Consider the following 19142-nt stretch of genomic DNA (forward strand, 5'->3'; position numbering starts at 1 on the left):
ATATGTCTTGGAGTTGGTGCACGTCAAGTGGAAACACCATCGAGGCCCAAATTTTTAATTAGGAAAATAATAATGAGATAAGAGTGAAATATTCCCAGTCATTTTATCGTTATGATTTCGGGGACGAAATCCTCAAAAGGAGGAGGTATTTGTAACACACACGTTCAGTTATCGTGTTATGTAATTTTAAAAGTGAATAATATTACGAAATATTATGTGAAATTGAATGTTGAGTCCTAACGGATAGTTTTTACTAGGAAATAAAGTAAAACTATGTTTAGGATCACTCAGAAAGTATTGGAAGTCTTATGAGATTCCAATCAAAAGGCAAATAGTGAAATTTAATGAAAATATAAAATTTTAAATAAGTAAAATTTTATTATTGAAAGTTGTAGATAATCTCATTAGAAACATGTCGGCGAAAACCTCATCCAAATCCAAGTTATAACGAAGAAGTTATGACCAATCGAAGATCCGCGACAAAACCGGCACGGCGCCGAATGACGTAAAAAGTGAGTTTTTGATAAACTACTTTTTAGCCTTAGTGATCTAAATGAAAGTCGTAGTATTCGTTAAACCGAGAAGTTTGATAAAAAGAACGCCAAAATCTGACTTTGTATGAGGAAGTTATGATTTTTCTAAGTTTCAGCTTAGCAGTAGACAGCTAAAAACTCGAATTTTAGATCGAGTGATTTTTAGCCAACACAACCTAAACGAGAATCGAAGGTCTCGTCAATAGCAGTACAACGGTAAAAAGTCTGACGAAAACGGACGTCGGATGAAGAAGTTATGAATTTTTAACGGATTTACCAGTCCCGGTCTGTTAAAAATAATAATATTAAAAATAAAGTCAAAATTAGCCGACGAAGTCTAAACGAAAGTTGTAGAATATATTCCCGCCTACGCGTGCATATAAAGAATGTCAAAAACGGAGCCCGTATGCGAAAGTTATGGATTTTAGAAGATTTGGGCACAATTTCTAAAATTTTCGCATGGATAAGATCCGGAATAGGCTAGGTCATCCGATCTCAGTGAGTCACCTGCCTCGTGTCCGACGTGTGTCGCGTTCCTTTCGAGTCCGAGCTGCGGTCCAATCCGCTGACTACACGTATGACTTCGGTGGCGAGCTCTCGCACAAGCCGCGTGTCCTTCCGAGCTTCGCTGGCCCCTCGCATGCGAAGCCACCCGGAGCCCCTCGTTGCTGCCACGCGTCCGATCTCGGCCGACCTTCGCACTATAAATAGTGCATGCGAACCCTCCCGAGAAAATGTTAGAAAATTGGCAAATCTCACCCCTTAATCTATATTTCTTTCATTCCGACTTACCCCGAAGCCCCGGTATTAATTTTAACGCCCGAAATACACCCCGAAGTGCCCGGAGAGCCCGAAAAATTTATCTTTTCGGTTTTGAAGTCCAACCCTCGCAGGGCCCGGTTTTCAATAAATCTCCCGGTTTTCAACGAAAGAAGTTATATTTAGAACCGAAGTGCTGCCCAATTTACTATTTTTACCCCCGGTTATTTCACGGTGAGTTTAATATATAGGAACAATTGTATGTTATGTGTTATATGTGGTATGTGCTTTTCCGTGTTATTATTCCGGGTTATTTTCCCGTGTTATTTTTATTCGCTAATTTTTAATAGCAAAGAAATACCTTTGACCATGTGATCAGTGAAAGGACTTAGATTCACATTGGTACTGGTATGTAGCCTCTGACCATGTAGAACATGTCTCCGTAAGGGAATGATTTCTATTCTATGGTATTGGCAGAAGGTTAGACAGGGCTATAAGCCTGAAATCTACCAAAATGTTAATCTGAAGTTGTATGTCTTCTGTCCATTTGGGCCAAAGCTTTATTGATGTATATCAAGTATGGAAATTGTTACGTCTCATTGATTGTATATCTTTGAATCAAATCAATGATTGATATGGAAAGTTTGTCACATGATTCACATATGCCTTTGTTGTTCCTTGTTCATCTTTGCTTCTGCCATATTGAAGTATGTATATGGCATAACGTTATATTGTATCTATTATTGAACTCACTAAGCGTCACCGCTTACCCTCTCAATGTTTAACAAATTGCAGGAGATGAGCATCCAGTATAGTTATATACTGATAGAAGATTTTTGAATAGTTTGAAACTATTGTATTGATAGAAGATTTTCGAATAGTTTGAAACTATTGTATTTTGCACTCCCATATGTATAAAACTATAGAATCATGGGAAGTTATGTAATATATAACACTTTGAAATAGTTGGTTTGTATCCAATAGTTTGTAATCACTTTATCAATATAAAATATTGTTTTTATAAATATGCATGTAGCATGTTTTGGAGTAACAACTTTCAGAAATACGAAAGTTTAGAAAGGGGTTCTTTCACACGACGTTCTTCAGGCGTCGTTATGTTTGATATTTGTCACCCATAACCTGTCGGTCGTGCTGTAGCTAACAGCCAGGGTGCGGGGTCATCAATCCCGTATAGATCTATACACAAGTATCACGCTCTCCGGGAGGAGACTTTGGTTATAAAACAAGACTTCCATGTATACCTTGGGTAGGTACAATGAAGACGAATGACTCACAAATTTCCAACGAGATACGTGTTTTGTTACTTGAAAATATTCATGCATGAAACTGTTACCCAATTCATCATGTCTTTAATATAAAAATAATCCTATTTTTATATATTCGTTTCTTTGCCCTGAAAGGCGTAAAATAAAGAGAATGCAACCCAAACTATATCTATTATAGTTTACACTATATGTTTCATTTGAACTGATAACTGTTGTATCTTAAGATGTTTTGTATGCATATGTTTTCATGTAATAGTTATATAAACTCTAAGAAAACATAAACAATGTTTTGTATTTTAACACAAGATTCCTAGTGTTTTACTTGTATCCCCCCCCCCCTTAAAACATGGAAAAAGCTATAAAAAGTGTAGGGGTATGAACTTACTTGATAAGTGGTGATTTGGGCAGCGCTTCGTTACTAGAAATGATTTTTCTTGACGAAATCGCTAGTTTTTGATGAAAACCAGGTTTTACGCGGGTAGAGTTTCGACTGAAAAAGATTATTTTCTCGAGGACTTCGGGGCTCCGGGTGTTAGGGGGTTTCCCTAGGCTTCGGGGGTTTTAAAAGGGCTTAAGGGAGTATTTAAGATGAAAGTGTGGTAAAAAATGTAAACAAAACCCGGAGATCTCGCATGCTATTTATAGGAGGCTGAGGCCTCGCATTAAGATGGGCGTACATCGGTATGCACAGCAGACCTTCGTATGTTGTGCGTAGATACGTGGCCAATGATCGGGTTCCGAGCTCCAGATGTGCCAAGGCTACTGATACGCATCGAAGCTAGTCCGAGTATGCTGGGCATCCTCCTTTGTATGATGAGCGTAGTGGCTACGTGCCTTCTGTTCGGTTTCCGGGCTTCAGACGTTTCAAGGATACTAACACGCATCGAAGCTAGTCCGAGTACGCGGGGCGTACTCTTTTGTACGCGGGGCGTACTCCTTCGAGAATTTATTTTTCAAACATCAAAAATCCCTGGGAACTAGGTTGGACATGAGTACAGCCAATCACCCACAAACAGAATAAGATCGATTCTAAATTCGACCTGTCGCGTAGGAGGTACTCCTAGAATATCTTCAGGAAATACGTCAGGAAAATTACAGACTTCAGGAATGCTCTTGAGGTCTTTCACTTCTTGTTTTTCATTCACGACATGGGCCAATAACACTTGGTATTCTTTGCATATGTATTTCCGAGCCTTGACGCAAGAAATGATGTGAAGGTTGGTACTGGGTTTATCGCCGTAAATGATGAGGGTTTCGCCATTTGGTAGATTAAGGCGAATGTCCTTTTCGTTACATAGAATGTCAGCACGATGGGGAGATAGCCAATCCATGCCGATGATGACATCGAAAGATCTTATTGAGACTGCATGAGGTTGATTTGAAAACAACGATTTTTTAGTGAGAGGGTACAGTTTATGTATATGTCGTTAGTGTTTTCTGTCTTTCTATTTGCCATCTCGACGGTGAATGTTCCGTTTATACATTTTGGTGTCAATATACAACGTTTTAAACACATATGTAAAAACTTATACTTTATCAATGCATGGTTGTTGCACTTTTATTACTATTATGCAATTGTTGTGATACTGTACATGACGTCCTCTACCCTCGAATGTTTCCGCCGTTTAGGTTTGGGGGTGGGACAGATTGGTATCAAAGCATTGTTAATAGTGAACTAAGTATATCGAACCATATGATATACAACTATAAACACAGTGGGGCTAAAGCACTCTGACTAAGAGTTATACTTTTAAAATATAACAATATTTTTATAAAAGTATACATACATGTTTACATACCAGGACAAGAATCACAAGAAGAACAAAACAGAAGTATTTAGATGTTGAACACTACAGTCAAACCTAGATAGTTATGTAATCATACCTGGGATAAATATAGCATGATCAACTATATTTATTTGAGATATAACCAACATGTGTTTGGGAGTGATCATAGTGTTGCAACAAGTCTAAAACTTACTAATAAACCGTATAGAGAACCTTTATTATACAAATTTAGAACACTATAGGAGTATTTTGTAATACTATAAAACTACATTCTTTCTATGCTTCTTACCTTTAATTTCTCGTATAGACATTATGGCAGGATATCCCCTGCACGGAGATCCCTACTTCCCTGATCAAGGGAATAATGGTTGGGTTGAAGATGATCCTAAAGAGGATCCCGAGGAGGACGAAGATGAAGAAGAGGATGCAGAAGGTACAGACTCAGATCCAGAAGTATACAACCCACCGTTGGTTGTACAAAACCCCGCAGCCAGACAGGATTTCCAAGGTCCGATACCAGCATGGGGCGAAGACCTACGAAGGTGGAGCCATCAGCAAGGAGAACGCCCTCCTTTCGGTATGAACAGAGGCTTCTACAACATCAGCAATGGAGGTTCAACGGAAAGGGCCCTCCCTGTTATAGTACGTCGTATTTCTCGCCAGGTTGATCAATCGCGGATATCGATCAACCGAATTCTGGAAGTTAATGCTACCTCCCAAGTTAACGTCGTTAATCTTTGTCGTCTGGACGAAGATCACGATCAAACCAGACATCACACTGAGATGATTTAAGAAGAGATGGATGCTTCTCAAGCCGAAATTAGATCACTTAGGGAGCATCAAACTACACTAGAGAGGCGTATCAAAGGAAAAGAGCACCACGTTACAGAATCCATTGCGCAGAACCGTACTCGCCACAAGTAGATTTTACACTACTTTTATTTGGATATAGACTAGGATCTCGGATATGTATACTACTTTCATCTATATGTAAAACTCCACCCCACGATTAAGTAAATGTACTACTCATAGGTCGTAATGTTGTAAAATTTTCCCTTATGTTGATGTAATATAGACCTACGAGTAGTATATTTACTTAATCGTAGGGTGGAGTTTTACATATATATAAAAGTAGTATACATATCCGAGATCCTAGTCTATATCAAAATAGAAGTAGTGTAAACACTACTTGCGTCGAGTACGTTTTTGGGCAATAGATTCTGTAACATGGTGCTCTTATCCTTTCATACGCCTCTTTAGTGTAGTTTGATGCTCCCTAAGTGCTCTAATTTCAGCTTGAGCAGCAGCCATCTCTTCTTGAAGCATCTCAGTGTGATGTTTGGTTTGAACGTGATCTCCGTCCAGACGACGAAGATTAACGACGTTAACTTGGGAGGTAGCGTTAAATTCCAGAATTGGGTTGATCAATATTCGCGATTTATCAACCTGGCGAGAAATGCGGCGTACTATAATAGGGAGGGCCCTGTCAGCTGAACCTCCATTGCTGATGTTGTAGAAGCCTTTGTTCATACCGAAAGGAGGGCGTTGTCCTTGCTGATGGCTCCACCTTTGTTGGTCTTCGCCCCATGTTGTTATTGGACCTTGAAATCCTGTCTGGTTGCAGGGTTTTGTACAACGAGCGGTGGGTGGTATACTTCTAGATCTGAGTCTGTACCTTCTGAATCCTCTTCTTCTTCATCTTCATCCTCCTAGGGATCCTCTTCAGGATCATCTTCAACCCAACCATTATTCCCTTGATCAGGGAATTACGGATCTCCCGCAAGCGGTGGGTGGTATACTTCTAGATCTGAGTCTGTACCTTCTGAATCCTCTTCTTCATCTTCATCCTCCTAGGGATCCTCTTCAGGATCATCTTCAACCCAACCATTATTCCCTTGATCAGGGAATTACGGATCTCCGTGCGGGGGATATCCTGCCATAATGTCTATACGAGAAATTAAAGGTAAGAAGCATAGAAAGAATTTGGTTTTATAGTATTACAAAATACTCCTATGGTATTTTAAATGTGTATAATAAAGGTTCTCTGTACGGTTTATCGGTAAGTTTTAGACTTGTTGCAACACTACGATCACTCCCAAACACATGTTGGTCATATCTCAAATAAATATAGTTGATCAGGCTATATTTATCTCAGATATGATTACATAATTGTCTAGGTTTGGATGTAATGTTCAACAGCTAAATACTTCTGTTTTGTTCTTCTTGTGATACTTGTCCTGGCATGTAAACATGTATGTATACTTTTATAAAAACTAGATGGGAAACCCCCGCGTTGCAGGGATCGGATGTGACAATTTTTTTTGTCGTTTGTAAAAAATGGAAGATGTACGAAATGGCAATCTATGTTTGTTTTTTGGTAAAGAAACCAAAAGAAATTGCAAAAAAATAGAAAGAATAACCCCGCGTTGCGGGGTTCGAAAGGCCAGCAGTATTTGCGAACGCCCTCCCAAAGTTCGTTGCCATTCCTAAACGACATAACAATACATATAAACTACCGACCACTTGCTTCTCAACAATCTAATAAACACACACCTGAAACACTCCAAAAGAAAGTGATGAACAGAAGGTTGCTAGAGTAATTGAATAAGGTTGGTACACTGATAGAATTATAATATGTGTATGTTTACAAAAGATTTTTATGAGGAGGTGGATAGATTGCTAATTTCTTATTAATGAAACTTGCATCTTGACGAACAACTTCTATGTGCAAAACTGCAGATATGGATGTCTTGCATTGGATGCATCTGTCAATGTTGTAAGCATTATTCCCCTACAACATCAAAAGGGTAAAGTTGGTAATGTATATAAATAACCAAAGAGAGAATTATTGCATGTATATATGAACCTAAAAATGTAACAATGAATTGAACAATAAAAAGTGACATTTAAAACAGTTTCCAAGATATAAAATTTCCATTTTTAGACAATCCATCACCAAAGTTTCTCATCTACTTGTAAACCATTAAAGAATGAAGAGACACTGCTCTTATCACCCTCAGGGCAAAGCACATCGACACAAATACCCTTTCCGTTGTAGGTTGAAAGCGATCCGATAAACATAACCACACCCCCTTTCCAACAAAAAAAACATTAGAAAAAAATATAAGATTATATTTATTTATTCTCATATGAATTATAAAATGACAACCTTTGGCAGCGAAATAAATAGGGTCAGTTATGATTGGATATAAACCTGATGCTGAACTCAAATTTATAACAACACCAGGACTTTTTGCATCTTCCATTATTTTAATCTGTGTATAGTTAAATTGTAAGACCAAAATTAAACAAAAAAATAAAATATAAATATTGGAATTTATAAAATGTAAACATACAGCTCTTTGAGTACAATCAATATGGGCAATCTTCTTCCTGGGACCAAGGGCAGTAATACAGAGTGAAGCTTAATGATGGAGCTGGAGACCAAAATAAATAAGGGTAAAATAGTAAAATGTTAGAAAGCATACCTCAGGTGTCTGTGGTGGTGGTGGTGGTGATGTCATGGATGCCCCGAGTGTTGTAGAAGCTTCTTTTTACCAGTGCAAACCCGTTTTTAGCACGCCCCGAGTATATAGTTGATGTCTGGTGAAGACAGTGCAAACCCGTTTTTACCTTCTGAAGTTCTTCAAGTGTAATTTCTGTTGCTGAAATCGGTTGACATTTTCTCAAAACTGATAAATAGAGAAGATTTCACAGACATGCTTCATGATAGACCAACTAAAACCAAAGATTCCGGTCTGTCACCTCTAAGGTAAGTGGATATTGAAATAGAATTGGGGAAGAAAGCAAGAAACCCTAAGTTTCTTTGTTTGAAATATTGGTAGGTCCGTTGGAATCAGTTGCCTTTTTGCTCTCGCCTCCTCCGCTGAATCACCAAATGCTGTCATTTGTACAATCTGCATGAAGAACATTCAAGAAACCCTTAAAATCAAAATACATGCGTAATGTGTGTAAATTAAAGAGAAAAATTATACTTGTTCCTTAAGATAGTACCTTGTTGTCTATGGAGGCAATTTCCCATTCGGAAATCATCAATAGATTAGTGAGTGGAATGAAATATAACCATTATTAGATGCAAAAATGCAATGAAATTTACCTTAAAACCATGCAACTATTATAAAAAATAACAAAGAAGTAAAATGCTATAAGAATAAAAAAATTATTGGAAACATTTAGCGGGCTAAATGCAAGAAGAAGCAAAAATACATCCACTTGTTTTTTACCAAAAAACAACATGTAGGGGTAGTTTGGTCAAAACTGTTAAAATAATTTTTTTTATCCAAAAAAAACAGTATGAAGGGGCATTTTTGACAAAAAAAAATGTTAAAATCACTATTTTTTTACCAAAAAAAACAGTATGTAGTAGCATTTTGGATAAAAACTGTTGACCTCAATATTTTTTTACCATAAAACAGAGTATGATTTTTACCATAAAACAAAATATAAAATATTGGGCGTATAAAAAAAGTTAAATTGCATAAAACCTAGATGATATTCAGAAACACACCATAACACCATACCTATTTTGCAAGATTTGTACTGTACGTTTGTTGATGACAATACCTGAAATTGTTGAACATATTCAAAAGTAGGGGCAATATGGTCCTAAAACTGTAAAGAAATTAATTTTATTAATATAAAAGCAGGGGCAACATGGTCCTAAAAATGAATTTTTTTTTTTAATATTAAAAGTGTGGAGGGGCAATATCGTCCTAAAACAATAAATATTGAATTTTATTAATATAAAAACAATGTTCAGGGGCAATATCATCCTCAAACTGTAAAAATGAAACCTAGAAATAGAATTAAACCATCCGGTGTGAAGCCCTAAAAATTCCGACGTATGTGTGATCAATTTCCTCACCTTCCAATCTCTATCCACCGATTTCACACCTGCAGTTCACCTAACCATATCTTCCTACCAATATCATTTAAAAATATATAAGAATCAGACAGTTTTTATATGGCCAAAAAGAAAGGTAAACAGGTTCAAGTTGTGACCTTGCGACAATAGCAAACATTCCCACTTACATCCTTCCAGATGTCAAACATGAGGTCCAACTGATTTGAGAAAAAGCCTACATCAATATACACAACCAAGAAATAGCAGGTCACTGGTAATGGGATTCAAAAACTGAAAAAAAAAAAAAAAAAAAAAAAAAAAAAGTTAAGAAATCGTTGATAAATTAATAGTAAACTGCAAAAACACTCATGTGGTTCGCTTTTGAGCTGTTGTAATGACCATTTTTCCATTGGAGCTGTTTAATCTCGAGTGTTATACGATTAAAAAAAACAGGTAGAGTAATTTGTTCTAGTAGTATTTACATTGAACATGGATTATTTGAATAACTATGTTTTAGGAATTTGAACACCTCCCCAACACTATTCTACACTAATAATTTCATTTTTTTTCTATTCTATTTTTATAAATAAGGTTGGGGTAGGGTGGAGGTGACCAAACTTTCATGGAAAATCTAACCCATCTATGGAAGTTCACACAGTGCCACCACCACCATCTAATATGGCCAATAGTACTCTACTGCCCTGCTCCGTTTGAGCCATTGTTGCTGCTGTTGTGTTCGTTTCTTTGGAGCGGCCTAGCAGCTGGCATCTGTGCTTCATGCCATTTCCTGCAGAAATCCCACAACATAGATGATAAATCTAATTAACAAAGTAAATGACCAAAATGAGTTTATAGAAAAGTGAAACTTACAAAGGTGTTAGCCAACATAGATGATAAATCTAATTAACAAAGTAACTACAGGGGTGTGTTCCCATTACAGATGAGGTTGAGCAGGCTACAATAGGGACGAACTTTCTACGACTTAAATCGATGTATCAACAGATAGGTAATTGATTGCAATTATTATTTTCACATAAAGCAAAAGCAATATCAAAATACATGAAAATTTAAGGGCACATTTTTCAACACTAAAATAGAGTAAATGAACCTGATGTACACAGAGGAACAAAATTATACTTCCTTCTGTCTATGGAAATTGTAATGCCCATTTTTGGATGTCTGAAAAACTTTTGAGATGCATGATGTTGATTTCTCTTAAAAAGATTCGATTATTTTGTTGGTATTTAATGGTGTTTATGATATTTTCGTTACAATCGAATTCATGGAAAGAAAAGAGTAGCAGATATAGTTAAGATTATTGTTATATCCTCCCAAAATTCTTCCTAAAATCCTGCTTATTGGACACTGTGTTTGCTTCTGTAAGTGTAATTTCTCTTTGGTAAATGTCTGTAAGCAGGATTTTTAGGAATCGTTAAACCCTATTCGAACGGAATTAAACGAAAAGAACACTAACCAGGGTCGCACTGCTGATAGAACTCTTCTACATCTGTCAAAACTCGAACAAAATCAAAATTAGATGAACAAACTTTAGCAAATTAAACAGGTATAAACAAAGGGGAATCAAAAATTGAAAGGAAATTAGAATTCAGTTAATCAAATTCGAGAATTAAGAGAAAGCATTAGAATTGCAGAGATAAGGGAGAAGGTGGAAGGAGGCGGAGCACAGAGCTCGCAAAGAAAAAGGATAAGGTGGAAGGAAGTGGAGCACAGACCTGGAAATCGTCTTCTTGCCATTGGACCGTCGATGGTTCCGTGCAGCAAGATGATTATGTGAAGTAGAAGAACCATCGACTTGGTGAGATGATTAAAGGCGTTCTCGATCCATTAGTCGCCGACCTGTGGATATATCCTTCCATTTTGAGTCAGTGAAGCGCTCGTCTGGTGGAACATCGATTGAACGTCGGAGGCGCTGGACTGCCGACACGGCCGACCAATGGAGGCAGGTAGAGGTTACATATCAGAGAGGAGGTTTGAAGAAGAGGATTAAAACTGTTTTTGAGGCGTTCTAAAGCAGGTGGGGGGAAGGTAAGCAGAACCGGTGGGGGAAGGCGGGGGAACGACACGTATGAGCTCCATTCTTATCTTCTAAGGGACCAAATTGTCAACAACATAAACTTTACTGCCAAAAATCTGAACCAATCAAAATATGAAAACCTATGGGCCATTTTTGCCAAAAAAAAACACTCCACTTTGTAATGAAGTGGTCATCTTTAATATATATAACAATATTGGTTCTATTTTAAAAGTATAACTCTTAGTCAGAGTGGTTTAACCGCATTGTATTTATAGTTGTATATCATATGGTTTGATATACTTAGTTCACTATAAACAATGTTGTAATACCAATCTGTCACACCCCCAAACCTGAACGGCGGAAACATTCGAGGACGGAGGACGTCATGTACAGTATCATAACGATTGCATAATAGTAATCAAAGTACAACAACCATGCATTGATAAAGTATAAGTTTTTACATATGTGTTCAAAACATTGTATATTGACACCAAAATGTATAACAAAAGTTAAAAGACATGAGTCTATAATGCTCCGTTTTCTCAAAAACTCGTGGATGTACCTGTTTTACCGGTTTCCTGATAATACAAGTTATTTGAGAAAAAGTGTCAACATTTAAGTTGGTGAGTTCATAAGCATTTGTATGAAAATATATGCCATTCAATGAGATGAAATCACTTTTGTTTCCAAAAAATCCGATATTTTCTATAAGACTGAGTAGTAAGGTGTTTGTTTGTAAGTAATCGTATATATCCTGGAAAATCCTATATTTTCCATAATATTGAACTGTAGTCTTATATATTCCAAGACTGAAAAGTATAAGTATATATGTCATACTTAGTTTTGTAACTTGTAGTTTTATTCAAAAATAAAACCATTTGATGCACTGAGTAATTACGTAAAATAAATATAATATTAATTTCACGTAAAAATAACGTATTGTCGTTTATCATGTGAGCTTTCATAATCGTGCTAATAAATGATTTGCCAGCCGCGAAGTTCTTCAAGCATTTTTATGTTTGATATTTGTCACCCATAACCTGCCAGTCGTGTTGTAGCTAACAGCCAGGGTGCGGGGTCATCAATCTCGTATAGATCTATATACAAGTATCACGCTCTCCGGGAGGAGACTTTGGTTATAAAACAGAACTTCCATGTATACCTTGGGTAGGTACAATGAAGACGAATGGCTCATAAATTTCCAACGAGATACGTGTTTTGTTATTTGAAAATATTCATGCATGAAACTGTTACCCAATTCATCATGTTTTTAATATAAAAATAATCATATTTTTATATATTCGTTTCTTTGCCCTGAAAGGCGTAAATAAAAGAGAATGCAACCCAAACTATATCCACGCGTTCTTTATATCCACGCGTAGGTGAGACTGTGCTCTACAACTTTCGTTTAGACTCCGTTAGCTAATTTTGACTTTATTTTTAAAGTTATACTTTTAACAGGCCGGGACAGGAAAAATCCGTTAAAAATTCATAACTTCTTCGTTCGACATCCGTTTTCGTCTGTCTTTTTACCGTTGAACTACTATTGACGAGATCTTCGATTCTCGTTTAGGTTGTGTCGGCAAGAAATCGCTCGATCTAGAATTCAAATATCGGGTTGTACACTGTTGTGCCGATTTTTAGAAAAATCATAACTTCCTCATACGAAGTCAGATTTGGATGTTCTTTTTATGTACACTTTCGGTTTATCATATACTAAAACTTTTATTTAGATTGTTAAGGCTAAAAAGCATTTTATCGTAAATTCACTTTTTACGCCACACAGTGTCATGTCGGTTCCGTCGCAAAACTTCGATAGGTCATAACTTCTTCGTTATAACTCAGATTTTAGCGTTCTTTATATCTTCGGAATCCTTGTCACGACCACTACAAGTTTCTTCGTAGATATCAAGTTTATCTAACATTTTATTTTTGACGATAATTTTTATTACATCTTTATAAATAATTAAATGCACATAATATTCAAATAATTTCTCTTCATTACTTTAAAACTAGTTACAATGGTTGATCTAGACTATTACATTGACTTGAAATATTGGGTTGTTACAACCTCATACCAATGTCTATTGGTAGTTTTGATGTCATAGTTAGCATGAGTTACTTATCTTTACACCACGCCGAAATTCTATACTTCGAAAAAGCTATACGACTAACCTTACCTAACGGCGAAGCCTTGATTATCTACGGTGATAAGTCTGGAAAAACCTCAAAGTCATTTCTAGCACCAAGGCTCAAAAATATTTGCATAAGAAATGCAGTTGCTCACATTGTAGATAAGAAAAGCAAAACAAAATCAATGACATACCTCAAGTATGTGACTACCCAGATGTGTTTCCTAAAGATCTACCTGGAATACCACCTCTTCGACAAGTCGAATTTCGAATCAACTTAACTCCAGGAGCAGCACCAGTAGCAAAATCTCCTTATCGGTTGGCTCCATCTGAAATGAAAGAACTGTCTAGCTAACTATGGGAACTTATTGACAAAGGCTTTATCAGACCAAGCTTTTCACCTTGGGTAACACCAATTTTCTTTGTTAAGAAGGACGGATCCTCTCGAATATGTATTGATTATCGGGAGCTGAACAAATTAATGATCAAGAACCATTAACTGCTTCCAAGAATTGATGATCTATTCGATCAACTTCAAGTATCTAGCTACTACTCAAAGATAGAACTCAGATCTAAATACCATCAACTCATAATACACGAAGACGATGTTCCAAAAACAACATTTAGGACTCGGTATGGCCATTATGAATTCTTATTTATGCCTTTTGGATTGACCAACGCCCCAGTAATGTTCATTGGTCTCATGAATCGTATTTGCAAACCGTACTTGGATAAATTCGTGATAGTACTTATCGATGATATATTGATATATTCACAAACCAAGGAAGAACACGGTCAACAATTGCAAATATTCTTGGAACTACTAAGAAAAGAAAAGTTTTACGCCAAATTCTCCAAATGTGAATTTTGGATTAGAGAAGTACAATTTTTAGGGCATGTAGTTAGTAACAAAGGAATTCATGTCGGCCCCTCCAAAATTGAAGCAATTAAGAATTAGGAAGAACCAAAGACGTCCGCAGAAGTTGGAGATACACAATTGGTCACAGAACACAGGTGATACCTTATGTACCGAGCCAGAAATAATCCACGAGACAACTGAAAAGATCGTGAAAATTAAGGATCAATTAAAGGCCGCATGTGATCATCAGAAGAACTATGCTGACGTAAGATGTAAGTCTTTGGAATTCCAAGTAGGAGATAAAGTAATGTTGAAGGTATCTCCTTAGAAAGGCATGATTCGATTCAGGAAGCGAGGCAAGCTAAACCCAAAATATATAGAACCTTTTGAAATTCTAAACCATAATTAGTTTTGTCGCATATCAACTTAAGTTGCCTTAAGAGCTAAGAAATATACACAATGTTTTCCCCAACTAATTAACAGTTCCTCGTCCACAAGATAAATTCCAGGACGAAATTATTTCAAAGGGGGGAGAATGTAACACCAGTCAAAATTAGGTCAAAGATAATTCCCATAAATATAACAAACACATATTATAATCAGTTTACTTTAATCTTGAATGAATTGATACCAATCTGTCACAGCCCCAGCCGGCGGCAAAAACACCGAGCGGTGTAGCATCAATCCTTGTATCACAGTTATCAAACATATATTAAATAGTAAAAAAGAATTATTATAAACTGCGTACCATTATTGATGATAAAAAGTTACATTATTCTGGTTTCCTAGTGATTATTATATGGTATCTGAATTATCGCACACGTCTTAACATATATATGTTCCTTTTGAACATAAAGAATAACAGTAAAATTTCCCCTGTTCGAGAAACATTCGAGCTTATCAAGTTCCTGAAAACACATGCGTTTTGAAAATACATCAATGTAAAGTTGGTGAGTCTATAGGTTTTGACTCCGAGTAAAATAGTACTTTTTCCAACTTCAAAAAGTATAAAACATAGTTTAATAGTGTCATCCTGACTCATGCTTATCTCTAACATATAGTATAAATCCTAGGTATAATAGTTTACTTATTAAATAAGTGATATACCTAAAATCTCCATATACTTAAATCAAGGACGGTTACTACATATAAATCTTATTTCAATTCTATACGAGTATATATACTAAGTATAATTGTTTACTTAATGAATAAGTAAAATACCTATAAATTCCTTATACCTAGAGTATAAGTTATTGGGAAACTTATACTTAACATTAATATTTGTATATCGACAAACTATAATGTTTCTAATAATTTTCTACCATGAGTCTGTAACCGCTGCTATGACATATAAGACCTCTGACGAAAATCCCACCAATGGTTCCACGAAGGATTTCCACCATTGATGCCATAAAAGATTATGCCCGGGGTACCACGAAGGATTCCACCAATATAAAAACACCACGCGCTTCATCGACGCCGGATCAATAAAACAAATAAAAGGATGGTTCGTCACTCGCTAAATATTGGGTTTTAGCTAACAACCATGAGTGGGGTTGTCAACCGGTATAGTTTCATACACGACTTCCTCACTCACACGAGATTAGCGGTTACAGGTGAGAGGATTTCACCTAAGATTCCCAATCTTAGTTGATGAATATAATAGCTCATGTAGACTTAGTCGACCTCCTAAAGAATAGTAAAAGCATATTTGTGTCTAAAACCCTAAGTTACTAGACCATGATTTTAAATATTACTCCTAATTTCATAATACTTAGGCAGTACAAGAACTATAACTTGAAGTAAAACCACGTTTTATCTAACATAAAACCAATAATAGCAACATACTTAACAAGTATATATAGAACTCCCGAATATAATTTCAGGGCTATATTAGTAACATACTAGGTTTTATCTTAACATAGAATCAATAATAACAACATACATAACAATTAGTATATAGAACTCCCGAGTATAACTCTTGGGCTATATCACACATAATATATATATATATATATATATATATATATATATATATATATATATATATATATATATATATATATATATATATATATATATATATATATATATATATATATAACTCCCGGAGTATAATTTCGGGGCTATATCACACATAATATATATAGAATTCCCGAGTTAACTCTGGGCTACATTAGCATAATCTATGATAACAACATGCTAACAAGCTTAAGATAGTTGTATGATTTAGATATATATCAGATATATTCTAAGTATATACGATACAAAACAACTCTATCTCAGTTAATATAACTATCTAGGTTGATATGAATATACTATCATATAAACATAATATTAACTTTTATATAATATTTAGCATGCATTTTCCCCCGAAAACATTAAAAAGTGGGTTCGTGAAACTCACCCTAGTAGCGTGTTCTATAGAATATAACTTATAAACAGTCAGAGGCTCGTCGTTGACAGGCTCGGGAAGGGAAACGGCCTTCAGAAAACGAGAGAGAGAAAGAAGATTTGGTGTAATGAAAGAAAGGGCCGAACTTGCTATTTATACGCTGTTATGGTCCCATTCAAGTTGTGACATGCCTATGGTCACGTCGTGAACTTCCATGAGTCGTCCCATAGCCTTACCACGTGTTTTCTAGCCTCGATTACTGTCCTGGACTACTATCACGTCGTGAACCAAGGCGGCTAGGGTTTCTGCCACGTGTCATGCCCTTAGACAGCTACATCTAAGGAAGATCATAACTTTCACATATGACCTCCGTTTTTGACGTTCTTTATATCCACGCGTAGATATTTCCGAGTACTACAACTTTCTTTTAGACTCAAATAGCTAATTCTAAGTCTATTTTAAATTCCTCTTGTTATAGAGGCTATAGTGTTAGAATTTATCATAACTTCTTCATGCAAAGTCATATTTAGACGTTCTATATATTTTTGGAATCATATAGACATGCAGTGTTGAATGAAAATTTCATTAAAGATTAAATTAAATTGATTATATGTGTTTGTTATATTTATGGGAATTAACTTTGAGTTAATTTTGACTAGTGTTACATCATCCCCCCGTTGAAATAATTTCGTCCCGAAATTTATCTTGTAGATGAGGAATTGTTAACTAGTTGGGGAAAACATTGTGTATATTAATTAGCTCTTGAGGAAACTTAATTTGATATGCGACAGAACCAATTCTTGCTAGAATTTCAAAAGGTTCTATATATCGAGGGTTTATCTTGCCTCGCTTTCTGAATCGAATCATGCCTTTCCAAGGATATACCTTCAACATTACTTTATCTCCTACTTGGAATTTCAAAGGCTTACATCTTATGTCAGCATAGCTCTTCTGACAATCATGTGTGGTGTTTAATTGATCTTTAATTTTCACAATCTTTTCAATTGTCTCGTGGATTATTTCTGGCTCGGTACATAAGTTATCACCTATATGTTCTCTGGCCAATTGTGTATCTCCCACTTCTTCCCAACATATTGGGGAACGACATTTTCGTCCACAAAGAGCCTCAAACGGTGCGAACTTAATGTTGGTATGATAACTATTGTTGTAGGAAAACTTAATTAATGGTAAATGAGTATCGCATGCATTTCTAAAGTCTATTACGCAGGCTCGGAGTATATCTTCCAAAGTTTTGGATGGTCGTCTCTCTCTGGCTATCAGTCTATGGATGGTAAGTTGCACTCATATCCAAGCGTGTTCCCGAGGATTTCTGCAATGATTGCCAAAACCGTGAAGAGAATCTACTATCTCTGTCAGAGATAATCGGAACTCCATGCAATTTGACGATTTCTTTGAGATAAATTCTAGTCAACTTCTCCATCTTGTTGTTCTCCTTGATTGGTAAGAAATGGGCGGACTTAGTTAATCTATCGACTACTACCAAAATAGTCTCGAAACCACTAGGAGTTTTGAACTACGTGTTCACCAGATGTACTCTAAAAATCCTAACAGTTATAGAATTAGTGCCTTATAGATGAACATTAGCAGCTATGGACTTAGTGTCTATTCCTTAGGAAAATTCGTAGGAATAAATATTGAAGAAATGATTATTCATAGGGTAGATCCTTAAGAACAAAGAAGATAATGGGGATGGGTAAGAAAAACTACAACTCCTAATTCAAGGTCATGGGTAGTGTAGTTATTTTCCTGTACTTTAAGTTGTTGGGACGCATAAGCAATAACCTTGTCCCTTTGTATCAACACACACACCCCAATCCTTGATTTGATGTGTCGCAGTATACGACGAAATCTACTGTCCCATCTATCGTTCCAGATTTGGGAGGTTCAGCTTTTGAGACCATAAATTTCCCTTGGATCTCTATGTTGGTTAGCTGATGAGCTATTCGCTTTATACTGTCGTATGTTGTAGGTTTTGATGCGATCACCATCCCTTTGATTTGCTATGCTAGACCCCAAATATATCGCTCGATCTTCTTATATTCAGGGGTTACAAGTGACGAACACATCCCCACAAGGTCATTGAATCTAGCGGTATAAGCATTCATCTCTGAACCCTTCATTTTTAGGTTTCACAGTTCTTGTTCAAATTATTGTATTTCTTCCCGAGGACAATACTCCTCTACTAGCATTATCTTCAACTCCTCCCATTTCATGGATTTTGCAGCATTAATTCCCATTGAATTTACATGGCTGTTCCACCATGTTCACGATGCATCAACGAAAGTACATGACACACCCCTAAACCAGAACGGCGGAAACATTCGGGGGTGGAGGACTTCATGTATAGTATCACATCAATGCATAATAGTAATCAAAGTACAACAACAACGATTGTATTTACAAAGTTATAAGTTTTACAACTGTGTTCAAAACATAATGTATATGAACTCAAAAGTACAAGTTTAAAAGAC

General features: G+C 36.1%; 1 protein-coding gene across 25 annotated transcripts; it reads right to left on the bottom strand.

The window, feature by feature from the left end:
* Positions 1 to 6817: 6817 nt before the first annotated feature.
* LOC145166769 (short-chain dehydrogenase/reductase prx7-like) lies at positions 6818 to 11326 on the bottom strand. Of its 25 annotated transcripts, none has more exons than XR_013740709.1 (8): positions 10963 to 11318; positions 10704 to 10736; positions 9866 to 10016; positions 9388 to 9464; positions 9251 to 9304; positions 7854 to 8997; positions 7722 to 7758; positions 6818 to 7640 (listed from the first exon to the last, which is right to left on the bottom strand). XR_013740709.1 is itself a non-coding variant. In XM_079085811.1 (6 exons), the coding sequence occupies exons 4-6, from the start codon at positions 7887 to 7889 to the stop codon at positions 7318 to 7320; spliced, it is 282 nt and encodes a 93-aa protein (XP_078941937.1). In that variant the 5' UTR covers positions 7890 to 9464; positions 9866 to 10016; positions 10704 to 10736; positions 10963 to 11325; the 3' UTR covers positions 6818 to 7317. The 25 variants fall into 25 exon arrangements, 2 of the variants coding, with proteins under 2 accessions (XP_078941937.1, XP_078941938.1); XR_013740714.1 differs by having other exon boundaries at positions 7854 to 8949; positions 9418 to 9520; XR_013740710.1 differs by having other exon boundaries at positions 7854 to 8949; positions 10963 to 11317.
* Positions 11327 to 19142: the final 7816 nt, after the last annotated feature.

Source organism: Lactuca virosa, chromosome 3 (genome assembly GCF_052849685.1).
Source record: "Lactuca virosa cultivar CGN04683 chromosome 3, Lactuca_virosa_CGN04683_v6, whole genome shotgun sequence".
Lineage (NCBI taxonomy): Eukaryota > Viridiplantae > Streptophyta > Magnoliopsida > Asterales > Asteraceae > Lactuca > Lactuca virosa.

Coding starts and splice junctions, on each gene's coding strand:
- LOC145166769 (XM_079085811.1), bottom strand. CDS start 7,889: ATGACATCACCACCACCACCACCACAGACACCTGAG. Junction 7,641..7,853: donor CACCACCACAGACACCTGAG/GTATGCTTTCTA, acceptor AACTATACACAG/ATTAAAATAATGGAAGATGC. Junction 7,458..7,534: donor TATTTATTTCGCTGCCAAAG/GTTGTCATTTTA, acceptor TTTGTTGGAAAG/GGGGTGTGGTTATGTTTATC.